Here is a 12388-nt window from a genome sequence, read left to right as displayed (position 1 = left end):
GGGTGACTGGGTGAGGAGGGAAGGGCTTATCGCGCCGTGGGGGGGGGGGGGGTGGTGGTGGTTCGGGAGGGGTCCGATTGGTGGGTTGCGGGCACCAAGCTGCTGGATCCGGGACTCTGGCGCCTCTGACTGAGCTACGAAGGGTTAAAGACCTTCGCCCCCTCCTCCCGCCTCCTCCTGTCTCCTCCCCCAGGCTCTTCCTGTCCCGAAGTTGCAACACCCCATCTGCCACTCTCCCTTCCCTTCTACCTCCACTCTCCTTTCTGCTTTAGTTTTCTCCCAGTTCTCCGGACTCGGCTCCGGCTCTGGCCTTCGGGGTGTGAGGTCCCTGGGATCAGGCGGTGACCTTCACCCCAACCCCATCCCGCTCAGCTTCCCTCCCCGGGGTGCGGGCTCTTCTTGGGACCTCCCGACCCCGCGCATCCCGGACTCCGGTCGCCGCCGCCGCCGCCGCCGCCACTGCCTGAGCCCTGATGGGGGAGTGAGAAGACACAACTGGCCGGACATGGGCCTCCCCACCGTGCCTGGCCTGCTGCAGCCACTGGTAAGACCCGGGACGAGGGCCTAGTGGGCTGGGGGCGGGGGGGGGGGGGGGGGGGGGGAGGAGGGGGGAGGGCGCCGCCCCGCCGCCGCCGCCGGAGTGGGCCCTCGCCCCGGGCCCCGACCTTCGGCCGGCGTGGCCCAACTTCAAACTCGGCCAGAAGTTCGGGTTTCCCATTCTGAGGCCTGCTCTGAGTCGGAGGCAAGGCCGAGGGTGAAAGGGAACCCGAGGACAGCCAAGGAAGTTTGCTGGGCTTTCGGTGGCCAGGAATGTGGGGGCAGGTGATCCCCGGAGGCGGGGCGCATTTCGGAAGGGTAAGGAAAGGAGTGGAAGAAGGACGTTTCGTCCTCTCGGAGTCCAGATGATTCAGAGTTCTGTCCTCCGGTCAGCTGGCCAGCCGGTGTGTGTGGGGTGGGAGAGGTGAGGCTGCCGTGGGCTCTGGCTGAACAAACCTTGGCAGGGCGTAGGAGTTGGATGCTAGTGAAGGGGGAAACTGAGTCGGGGAATGGAGATGGGCTGGTGGGTAAGTTTGGGATGCTGTGTGTGTGTGTGCCCGTGTGGAGAGGGGGTATTTGGGAGTGGAGTGGGAACCGGATAGGGACAGGGCAGTGGAGAGCCCCCCAGGGCCAGGACGCCCACCTGCTGGCATTCCCCACTCTCTGCTTCTGGCTCAGCTTCTAGGCGGGTGCCCTCCGTTGGACTGACTCTAGACAGCTGCCATCGCCTCCACCTGGTCCCCGACACTGTGGCCAGCCTTCAGCCCCCTCCCCACAGACCCAAACAACAATCTCTTCGTTTCTTCTTCCACAGATCAGTTTGGGGAAGTTAGTAGAAAGTTGTTTTCGTCACTGGAAAATGTCCCTTTCTTGTGCCTCAGCCTTGTTTCAGTGTATCCTCCATCTCCCTGCATGTCCTGGAGTCAGCCTGTGCGATACCGGGAGCCCCTGTCCCCTACCTAGCAGGGCGGATTTTCCTGGCCTGTGGTTGGCCAGTTTCTCCTGGGTCCCCGCCTGTCTCTGGCCCCCATCTTCCGCACTGTCCTCTCTGGGTCTTGTCCTGTCTCTCCTAACCATTTCTTCCTTTTCTGTCAGTTTCCCCAGAAGTCTCCTTTCTGAACCTTTTTCTCTCTGGTGCCTCCCTCTCCCTCTCTTTTCTGCTGAGAGTCCACGTCTCCAGACCGTGATTCCCCACGCAGCACCTCTCTCTCAACCTGAGTTCTTACTGTTATTCTCACTGTCTCACCTCTGTCTCCCCAGCCTCTTGACTTCTCTCAAGCCTGTCCTTCTCCCAGGCTCCCTCAGCCCCCATCCGACTGCCTTGTCTTCTCTTCTCTCTTTGGGGGTACATCACTTGGATTCAAATCCTGGCTCCCTCACAGACTAGCTGCCCGAACTTGAGCAGGCTACGTAACCTTTCATGTCTTAGTTTCTTTATCTCTAAAATGGATATAACGATCACTACTTCCTAATGGTGTTTTGAAGATTAAATAGATTGACACACAGTTGACCCTTGAACAAACACGGGTTTGAACTGTGCACGTCCACTTATATGTGGATTTCTTTCCCATTACATACAGTACTGTAAACATATTTTCTTCTTCTAATTTTCTTACTAACATTTCCTTTTCTCTGGCTTACTTTCTTGTAAGGATGCGGCATATAATACACATAACACACAAAGTATGTGTTCATCAATTGTTGATGTTATCGGTAAGGCTTCCAGTCAACAGTAGGCTATTAGTTAAGTTTTGGGGGGAGTCAAAAGTTATACGTGGATTTGTGATTAATTGGGGGGGTGCTGACGCTCCTAATCTCTGCATTGTTCAAGGGTCTACTGCATGTTAGATCTTCAAAGTATTAAGTGCTGGGTCTGTGCTAGACATTATTTTAAGTGCTGGGGTGACAGCAGTGAACGAAATCTCTGCCCCCATGGAGTCTACATTCTAGTAGAAGAATAAGGTCTAGCAAATAGAAAGCACTCAGTAAGCGTTAGATTTGTTTTGTTAGTATAGTAGGGATTACTCGGGGGCTCCTGTGCTTGGAAGACAGAGGAGGCCTGAAGAGATAAAGGGAAGTGCCTGGTGGCAGGGGCGGAAGATGGCAGGTGGGAGGTTGGCTGTGAAGGGACCCAAGTTCAGCTTGGAGCTGGAGGGGAAAGAGAAGGAATGAAAGGCCTGAGCTGTTTTCAATTGTCACTGGACAATACCGAACGCACCAGAGTATATGTGTGTGTGTGTGTGTGGGAGGTAGTGGAGAAGAATACAGGAGAGAGTGTGGCAAAGCTCCTAGGATTTTGCTGTTCTCAAAGAGCTTGCAGTCTGGGAGCCAAGATGGCTTGCAGCAAAAAAATGAGCTCAGAACAGTCTGGCGAGAATATCCACAAAAGCGTTTTGATGTGGTGCCCTGGGACACGGATGGGAGGCAGGACCAGGGAAGGGAATGAGCATCATCCAGCTGCTTTTTCTTGCTTAGCTGGCGTCATCTCTGGTGTCTCTGCCCCAGGAACCCCTCCTGCATAGACTGCAGAGCCTACAATGAATGGATTGTCTCTGACCTGGCTGAGAGCTCGATAGCATGAGCATGGCGTGAATTCACTAGGTCCCTAGCAGCTATATGGGACCTGGTGCCCATGTGATCCTCCCTAACTCTATGGAATGACTCGAGGAACAGGCATTGGTCAGATGGAATGAGGAAGGGAAAGCCTCATAGAAAAGTGGATTTGGAGTTGAGATTCAAAGTCACTGACTGGCAGCGTGGCTAGAAAGAAGGGAGACTGGTTTGAGGGAGAGTAGGGGAATGGAGAGGTGGGATTTTGTGTTGGGGATGGTGGTGGCAGGAAGCTGAACACCTTGGCTGGAGATGGAAGGACCATGTTGAGGAACAAGAAGATGTGAGAATGAGAAAATTGGAGGGAGTGGGGGCGGGGATGAAGAGAGACTTTGACTGTAGTCCCAAGTAGAGGAATTCGAGGAATTCATTCACTCATTCATTCATTCATTCATTCATTCAGAAGCGGTTCTCTGAAAGACCCATGGCAGCTGGGAGTGTGTTCAGAATAGCAGTGAGGTACCTCTGCAAATATTCACACAGGGAAGGAGTGACTTGTGTGGAACTGATGTTCAAGGTCAGGCTCTGGAGAAGAAGATTCCCACACATGTGGGTGCAAGTTGAAGCATGAACACAGATAAAGTGCGTAGGATGGATTGGAGCAGGAAAGAGGCTGGTGGCTGGGCCATCAGCTGGAAGACAGTTGCAATAATGCGAGCGTGAGGCAACCCATGGTTATGGACAGGACTGAGAGATCATGGAAGACGGACTGGCGAGATGAACTGACAGGCTGGATGGCCGCAGGATCGGGACGGGGTACCTTGAGGAGAGAAGGGTGGCAAAGCTCTCACACTGTGGGTGCTGAGAAGTTGGTGGTGTAACATTTGTCTAGACCAAGAGATTGATGAACTAGGTTTGGGGCATGTTGAGGGTCCGGGAACAGCTAAATGAAGTGTGTACCTAACAGACTAGAGCAGGGCTTCTCAAACTCTTATCTGCCTTCGGATCATTCACCAGTGATACTCAAAAGGGAGTGTGCGTGTGTGTGCATGCGTGTGGGAAGGAGTGGGCATAGTTTGACCACTCTCCCCTGGAGATGAGTATGTTCCTTCACGGGAGCCCTGACTCTTCTATTTCCCTCTCTGGGAGTCACTGGCTTCGACTGGAGTGGAAGACAGATGAGTCGTTAGATTGGCCAATCAATGATTATTCTGCTCCTTTGGTTTTGGGGGCTGAGAAGATACCAGGACCATAAGACACTATCTCTGACCACACACGCTCTTTCTGATTGCTTATCTCATAAGAGTTTATGGTCCTTTCGGGGAGATCATATCTACACGCTCAGGATAATTATATTATAATAAGATCCCAAAGTAGATGTAGTTAATTCCTGTTATTGATCTTCACAGGGGGCTGGGCATCTAATGAGCTCAAGAGGAGGAAGTGGCATTAATGGAGGGCTTCAGCGGAGGGAGGTGGGATCTCAACCGAGCTCTTGGAGGAGAAGCTGTCATAAGCTCCCCGAAGATTGACATTAAAGAAACAAACACATTTTAATTTCGTGAACAAATTAATGCAGGGGAAGGGCACAGCTAGGTCATGAGGTGCCGGGTCAGGGTTAGACCACAGGGTCGCTCTGCTCTCATCCTCTCCGCCCCCTCTGCAGCCCTGGTACAGGAAGTCTCACTTTAAAGTCTCCCCAAGCGGAAGTTGTGGGGGAGTTGGAGGGGTGCTGGGCCACCCCCTCAACTGTCTCTCCCCAGGCACCTCCCAGCTTCCTGCCCTTCCCCTGCTCCAGGCGACAGGTGCAGGCTGGCTAGGGTCTTTGCTCTCAGAGCTCACCTCCTAATTCAGCTGCAAGGTGCAGCTGCTAAGAAGGACACGCTCCCCAGAGCCAGCTGGTGCCGACTGGTGGGGGCCTGAGGCCCTGGCTAGGAGGGGTCAAGAGCAGGCTGGCTGGGGCACTGCTGGGGACTATGAGAGACCTGGGAAATAGTGCTGGCTGTCTTACATCCCTTCTTGCCTGCCTCCTTACTCCTGGAAGTGGGCGTTCAGGGCTCTGGAGTTTTTCCTGTGCTGCCAGTGGGCTTGCAGGGAGGGGCCATGGAGACTCAGAACTGGCCTTATTTCCTAAGGATTGTTTGGGGACCCCAGGGAGGTCCCCAAACCCAATCCAACTGGCCAGAATCAGTCAGGCTGTGGGAATGCAGTGAACCCCGGGTGGGAGGGCAGCCTTAGTTTACTTCCTTTTGGAACTGGGGGGTGTCAGGGGCCTCCTGTGAGAATCCAGGGAAAGGGCTGGTCGGTTGGGGACTGGTTGGATGGGGAGGAGGAGCCCGGGTGGGGCCTGGTCTAAAGGAAGGATGCTGAGGGGCGGAGAAAGAGCTGAGTGGCCCCTCAGTGGGGGTGGGTAGTGACCCGCTGGGAGGAAGCCAGGGGTTGAGGAGACTTCCCTTTGGGATGGATTGGGAGAGGGGGCCATTTCCCGAAATATGCGGGCCAAGTGGGACAGGGGTCTGTTGCCGACTCTTTTGAAGGGGAGGGTGGCAGGGGGAGGAAGTGTGCTCCAAGTGGGGGTTGGAAGGAGAGCCTGGCCCACAGGAGAAAGGGCTCAGATGGGGTTCTCATTGCTGGCTGGTCCCTTCAGCCTTCGTGCTGACTCATGACCCTTGAGGAGCTGGGGAAGCTGCTGGTTCCATCTCCCTTCCCCTAGATGCCCTCCCTCCCTGGCCTGAGTCACTGGGCGGAGTTGCTGGGAAAAGATTTCTCTTTCCCGGATCTGACTTAACCCCCAAAGTGCTGGAGACGCAGGGGGATGCTAGGCTTGAGAAAGCCTCTCTCCCTCCCTCCCTCCCTCCGTCCTTCCTTGGAAGCTTACTCCTCACAGGCCTGTGGTCCCTGAAAGGCTCCCCACCAATGCTGTGGCGGGTGGGGGGAGGCAGAACTGGAGCCCCCAGTTTTTCTTCCTGACTTTGTCTCTGCCGGTTGGCTTTGCTCCTGCAGGAGGGGGCCCTGCATGGAATTTCAAGTGCCAGTAACCTTGGGTCCTGAGAGCTCTTTGGGGAAAGGAACCACAATTTCAGGATTGGGAAGTTCTTCCCATAACCACCCTGAATTATTCCTGTGGCCCTGGACGCCCCTGTCTTGTTCAGGGGAGACCGCATGCTGGAGTGGCTCAGGGAGGGGACTGCTCTCTGAGTAGGGGAGCGCAGCCCTGCCTTGGCCGCTGCTCTGTTTCTCAGTGTGGCTTCTGATTGTGGCTGAGGCTCCAGCTTCCAGGCTGCAGTGTCTCCCAGAGGGTGACTCAGGGCAAGCACGACCTGCCTGCCTGCCTACCGGGCTGTGGGCTGCTGTGCTGTCCTGTCTCGGACTGGGGTTTCTGTGATCAGATTAGTCTGTTTTTCTCCAATTTTAACATGCTTTGAGGACATCCTCTTATCTTTACATAAAGCAGCTCTTATAGCAGAGGGAAAAAAAGGAAAATCAAGACCCAGGGAAAGCCAGAAAGAGGCTGATTAAGAGATCAAGGAAAAAAGTCTAGGCTGGAGCTCAACACTGACTCCTGGCTTTGCTGTCCCTGGCTCTGAAGCCAGAACTGGGCAAGTGATTCAGCTGCTGACGGCTTGCCCTGAGGCTGTAAAAGGTACCTCTCAGAATGCCCCTGTGTGCAAAGGGCATCAGGACACGGCCCATCCTCAGCTCCTGACTTGATGGTCACCTGAGCCCGATCACCAGCCTCTGGATACATACATTGTATGTAACCTACATGCCTTTTTCCAATCCTGCCTGGACCTAAACTTTGTCAATCTCCTACCTCATTCCCACCCTGAAACTTTCCCTTTTACTGCCCTCCCCGTTTGCCCTGGCCAACCTGGGGTATTTGTGCAGATTTAGTGGTGGAAGGGGATGCAGCATGAGGTCTGAGGGCAGAATCCTGAGTGAGGTTTTGATACAGATTTATAAAGAAACTCTTCCTTTTGCCCACTCCCTACAAATGGTGCCCACAGAAACGTCACTTACTTCCACTCCAATCTGATTTTATTTATTTTTAAAGTTTTATTTATTTGTTTATTTATTTGTTTATTTTGAAAGAGAGAGAGAGAGCGCAAATAGGGGAGGGGCAGAGAGAGAGGAAGAGAGAATCCCAGCTAAGCGGGCTCCATTGCTGTCAGTGCAGAGCAGATATGGGGCGTGAACCGTGAGATCATGAGCCGAAACCAAGAGTCTAGTTGGACGCTTTAACCAACTGAGCCACCCAGGTGCCCCCTCCAATCTGATTTTATAAACATACCCTTTCTACTGGAATTACGCAATCCGGGAAAGTGCACAGATCTAACTGCTCACCTCTGTGGATGTTTACAAAGTGAACACACTGTGAACATAGCACCCAGAAGGAGAAACACCACTTTAATATCCTTAAGGCTCCTTGTTGGAAGTAAGGGCCCCAATTGAGGTAACCAGTTCCCAATCAAAAAAAACATTCCTTAAACACCCGCCCTGTGTCCAGCACTGTTAACTGCTATGGGAAAATAAGGATAAAATACAGTCCAGGCCTGGGGTCTACTAGTCTTAACTTGGAGGGACAAAAAAATTAGTACACAGAACAACTAGAGAAGAATTAAGCACGAGATCACATGGGGCTAGCTAAGCTTAGAGGAAGGATATCCCTTGTGAGCAGGAATGGCCCGGGGGCAATGTTCCACTGAGAAAGGACTTGAGCTGGGAAGGCTTTGAACTTGCTACTTCTAGGGTTCCCACCCTCCCTCTCCTGATAGGATCTCCTCTGTCTGATTCTTCCCCAGGTACTTCTGGCTCTGTTGGTGGAAATATACCCATTAAGGGTTACTGGACTGGTCCCTCACCTCAGGGACCGGGAGAAGAGAGCTATTCCATGTCCCCAAGGAAAATATATTCACCCTCAAGATAATTCCATTTGCTGTACGAAGTGCCACAAAGGTAGGAGAAAGTGGGAACAGTGAATCACCTCAGTTACGGGGTCCTGCTTCTTCCTTTGCTTTTTCCAGATATTCTAGAACTTGGGGATCTCTGACCTCCAGGCTCCTAACTTTGCTGCCTCTTCTGGGCTGGGATTTTCTCCCTTCTTTCCTCTCTTACAGACTTCAGAGGCGTGGCCCTGGCTATTCTCTCTAGCATAGGGCTCCTTCCTTGAGCTCCCGCTGCAACCTAACTGATCCCCCATCACAGGGACCTACCTGTACAATGACTGTGCAGGCCCAGGGCTGGACACGGACTGCAGAGAATGTGAAAATGGCACATTTACTGCTTCAGAGAACTACCTCAGACAGTGCCTTAGCTGCTCCAAATGCCGAAAAGGTGAGTCTCAGGAGGTGGCGAGGGCTCTAAATGGAATGTCAGGCGGATGTGTTAGAGCAGTGGGCTCGCCTGTCTGTGTGTGAGGGCAAACACAGGAATATGCATGCATAATTGAGTGCAGGGGTGTGGGCATGTGTACAGAGAAAGACACACACGGTGGGGGGGGGTTGTGCTCACACCCTGTCTCCTCCCCCCTCCAGAAATGTACCAGGTGGAGATATCTCCTTGCACAGTGTACCGGGACACCGTGTGTGGCTGCAGGAAGAACCAGTACCGGTATTACTGGAGTGAAACCCATTTCCAGTGCCTAAACTGCAGCCTCTGCCTCAACGGCACGGTGCAGATCTCCTGTGAGCACAGCTCTCCATAGCCCGGCCCTGCTCCCCGCCCCAGGGTGGGCCCTGTCTCAGGAGAAAGGCCTCTGCCTTTCTGTACCCCAGCCCCCTGACCCCACACTTCCTCTCCTTCCCACTCCCGAAGTCTGTGGGACCATTCTGGCCATCTGCCCCCTGCCCCTCCTAGCTTTCCCTGTGGTCCTTGGTGCAGGGTGCCCCTCCTCTAGCTGTATTGTATCTCTCCCCACAGGCAAGGAGACACAGAATACTGTATGCACCTGCCACGCGGGGTTCTTTCTAAGAGGGAATGAATGTGTCTCTTGTGTTAAGTGAGTATCTCCACTGGCTGCTGGGCACTGGATCGGGTGAGGGGGCTTGGGGTGGGGTGGCGAATGGGGTGGCTGCAGGTGAGAGCCACCAGCAGGGCAAGGGAGACAGCCCAGGATGCTCTGGTTCTTACTGACTGGTTGACTCTTGGTGTCAAAACACCAGACAGTCCTTCTTCCTGCCCTCCCGACCCCCCGCCAGAATTGTTCCTAAAATCTGAAGAAGTCTTTGGGAATAGAGGCTCATACTCCACGGACTTGCAGTTCTTTGAACTTAGACATTTGGATTTTGGGGTGACAGGGTCTACTACATATAGTTCATGGATTCTAGGATGCACATTTTCATGTCTCTGAAATCAGACTGCATCTTACAATTGATGATGTATCATGGTTTAACTGGCAGCTCTGTGTGTGTATGTAGTAAGTAAATGGTGGTGCTTTTTAGTGATGGCATCTTTGAGGCAGTATGGTATTTCTTCCCCAGTCTCTGTTCAGGCCTCCTCACTTCTTTCGACTCTATTCTGGCATACTTGCTTGCAAAGAAGGAACTCTGAGGGCTCTACAAGTTCAAATCTCAGCCTAGCCACTTATGTGTGACCTTGGGCAAGCTACTTAACATCTCTGAACCTTAGTTTTCTTACCTTTAAAGTAAGGATAATGACATCCACTTGGCAAAGCTGTACAGCTATAAAGTAACACCAAACTATTTGTTTTCTTTTTCTACTAAGTGTCTTTTCTCCTTCAAAGAGCTTTTACATTCATTCCATGTGGTTCTCACTGTGAGTTTGTGAGGTCGCCTCTTCCTGCGGAGCATTGACCTTCCCAAGTTCCTTCTAGCCCCCCATGGAGTTCTCATTACTCCTGCTGCCCAGTGACAGCTTCCAGTCACTTGGAGTCACCCAGACAGCTTGGAGTCACAGTGCCAGCCAACGAATGGACTGGAATTCACACCCTGCCCCTTACTGCTTTGAATTAGTTCTTTCTACACAGCCTCCTTGAGATTACTTCCAATTCTAAAAGGAAATGATTTTGTGATTGGCTTGCGTTTCATTCCTCTGAGTCAGGAGAGGTTTAATTTCCATTATTTCAAGAGATAGCTAAAATGTTTGGAAAGCAGAAATTTCCAACAGTGTGGAGTTTTCTTCTTTTTCCTTTTTCCCCTGTCTTCCTCTTGTGGGAGGGCCCCTACGTACCTGTGCGATCTCTTCTTTCAGCTGTAAGAAAAACACAGAATGTACGAAGTTGTGCGTACCCATTGTGGAAACTGTTAAGGACCCTCAGGACCCAGGTGAAGAGAAATAACCCGCTTCCCATGCTCACCTGCCCTCTCCTAATCCTCACCCCTCCACCTACCCAGCCAGCCCTGCCCTTCCTGCTTCCCTTCTCCTCTCACCACAATCTGCCTCGCCTCCAGGCACCACAGTGCTGCTGCCTCTCGTGATCTTCTTCGGCATTTGCGTTTTATCCTTCTCCATTGGTTTAATGTGCCGCTACCAACGGCGGAAGTCCAAGCTCTTCTCCATTGGTGAGTGGGGCCCTTGGGAGGGGAAAGCTTGCTGCTGGGGGATGTGGGAGGGGGTTGAGTGGGTGAGAGGGATCAGCATGGAGGGAAATGAGGAGTGTCCCCTTAGCTTGCTGCTGAGGACCCCGCTGGCAGGAGGTGGCCCTGATGGCTTGGTGAGAGGTCACAATGCATCAGTAGGTCTCTTGTCCCTGGGGCCACTTTGGCCATGAAGCATGTCACCACAAGTCCCCAGGGCCAGCCCCGGTATGGGCGCCAGGGCTGAGAGAGGAAGTGAAATTTGTGACGCTTGGTTTCTTTTTTCTCAGTTTGTGGGAAATCAACACCTACAAAAGAGGTAAGATGAAACCAGGAACCTACCCCCAGTCTTTCCCGCTGATTGTCCATTACAGTCTTGTAATACCTAAATGACCCTCGGTCACCCTTAATTCCAACCCCCCTCCAGAAATAAAGATGGTTCGGGCTGTTTGTCCTCTCCTCCACTAACGCTGTGCCTTCTCTCTTTCAGGGAGAGCCTCAGCCCCTGGCCACAGGTCCAGGCTTCAGTCCCATCCCCAGCCCCACCTTCACCCCCAGCCCCACCTTCACTCCCAGCCCCACCTTCACTCCTAGCGACTGGGCTAATTTGAGGGCTGCATCCGTCTCCAGAGAGATGGCTCCACCCTACCAGGGGGCTGGCCCCATCCTCTCCGCGGCTCCAGCCTCCAGCCCCATCACCACCCCAGTTCAGAAGTGGGAGGACAGCACCCACACTCAACGCCCAGAAGGTGAGCTCCTTGCAGGGACAGGTGGGTGGAGCTCCTTGAGGGCGCGTGCGCTCGAGGGGACGGGCGGGGCCGCCTCCGCGGCCAGAGGCTCACCGCCGGGCTTCCTCGCAGCGGATCCCGCCGACCCGGCGACGCTGTACGCGGTGGTGGACGGCGTGCCCCCGTCGCGCTGGAAGGAGTTCGTGCGGCGGCTGGGGCTGAGCGAGCACGAGATCGAGCGGCTGGAGCTGCAGAACGGGCGCTGCCTGCGCGAGGCGCACTACAGCATGCTGGCGGCCTGGCGGCGACGCACGCCACGACGCGAAGCCACGCTGGAGCTGCTGGGTCGCGTGCTCCGCGACATGGACCTGCTCGGCTGCCTGGAGGACATCGAGGAGGCGCTGTGCGCCCCCGCCTCCCTGTCGCCCGCGCCCCGCCTCCTCCGGTGAGGCCACGCCCTGCCCCGTGAGGGGCCTGCTCTGAGGACCGCTGCCTACAGGCGGGGCGGCCCAGAAGGACGGTGCGAGGTGCCCTCCGGATCCCCTCTTTCTGGACAAGGGACACGAAGGGGCAGGCAGGAGCTGGCAGCCACCAACTTGGTGCTACTCCCTCAGTGTACACAGAATTTTCTCCGTTTTCGGAGCACTGACGGAGGGTCAGCCTTGTGTGTGTGACAGATGTGTGCGTGTGATCCTGAGAGAGGCTGAGTGTGCCAGGAGCCCCAGCTTGTGGTTGTAGAGATGAGGGGCGCCATGCCTCATCACCCACTTTGGGTTTGGAAAACCCAGCAACGCAGCTTCGGGGCCTCTGGGTGATCCCTGGGCTGTTGCCACAGTAGATAAGCAATCTTTTTTATCAATTATGTTACACTAATAGAAACTGGGCACGCCTCTGCCCCCTGCCTGGACAAGCACAGGGTGAGCTGACCTGTCCGAAGGCAGGGGCAGGCACAGAACAATGGGGCGGCCAGCTGGAGCTGTGGACTTTTGTAAATACACTAAAACTCTGGAATTAAAGCTCTGCTCCTGCACGGGGTGG

General features: G+C 54.0%; 1 protein-coding gene and 1 long non-coding RNA gene across 2 annotated transcripts; one reads left to right on the top strand and one right to left on the bottom strand.

Annotated features, from left to right (window-relative positions):
• Positions 1–12378, top strand: TNFRSF1A (TNF receptor superfamily member 1A). Its single transcript, XM_045462752.1, has 10 exons — positions 1–544; positions 7890–8043; positions 8293–8421; positions 8622–8771; positions 9007–9085; positions 10297–10370; positions 10497–10607; positions 10913–10941; positions 11113–11371; positions 11483–12378. Exons 1-10 carry the CDS (start codon positions 506–508, stop codon positions 11797–11799), a joined length of 1341 nt encoding a protein of 446 aa, XP_045318708.1. The 5' UTR covers positions 1–505; the 3' UTR covers positions 11800–12378.
• On the bottom strand, positions 10118–10590 carry LOC123590012. The gene is made up of 2 exons (XR_006708558.1): positions 10476–10590; positions 10118–10296 (listed from the first exon to the last, which is right to left on the bottom strand). It is a non-coding gene; the product is annotated as an uncharacterized LOC123590012 (long non-coding RNA).
• Positions 12379–12388: the final 10 nt, after the last annotated feature.

The sequence above is a fragment of the Leopardus geoffroyi genome, chromosome B4 (genome assembly GCF_018350155.1).
Source record: "Leopardus geoffroyi isolate Oge1 chromosome B4, O.geoffroyi_Oge1_pat1.0, whole genome shotgun sequence".
NCBI lineage: Eukaryota > Metazoa > Chordata > Mammalia > Carnivora > Felidae > Leopardus > Leopardus geoffroyi.
This window is presented reverse-complemented; position numbering and strand designations above follow the sequence as displayed.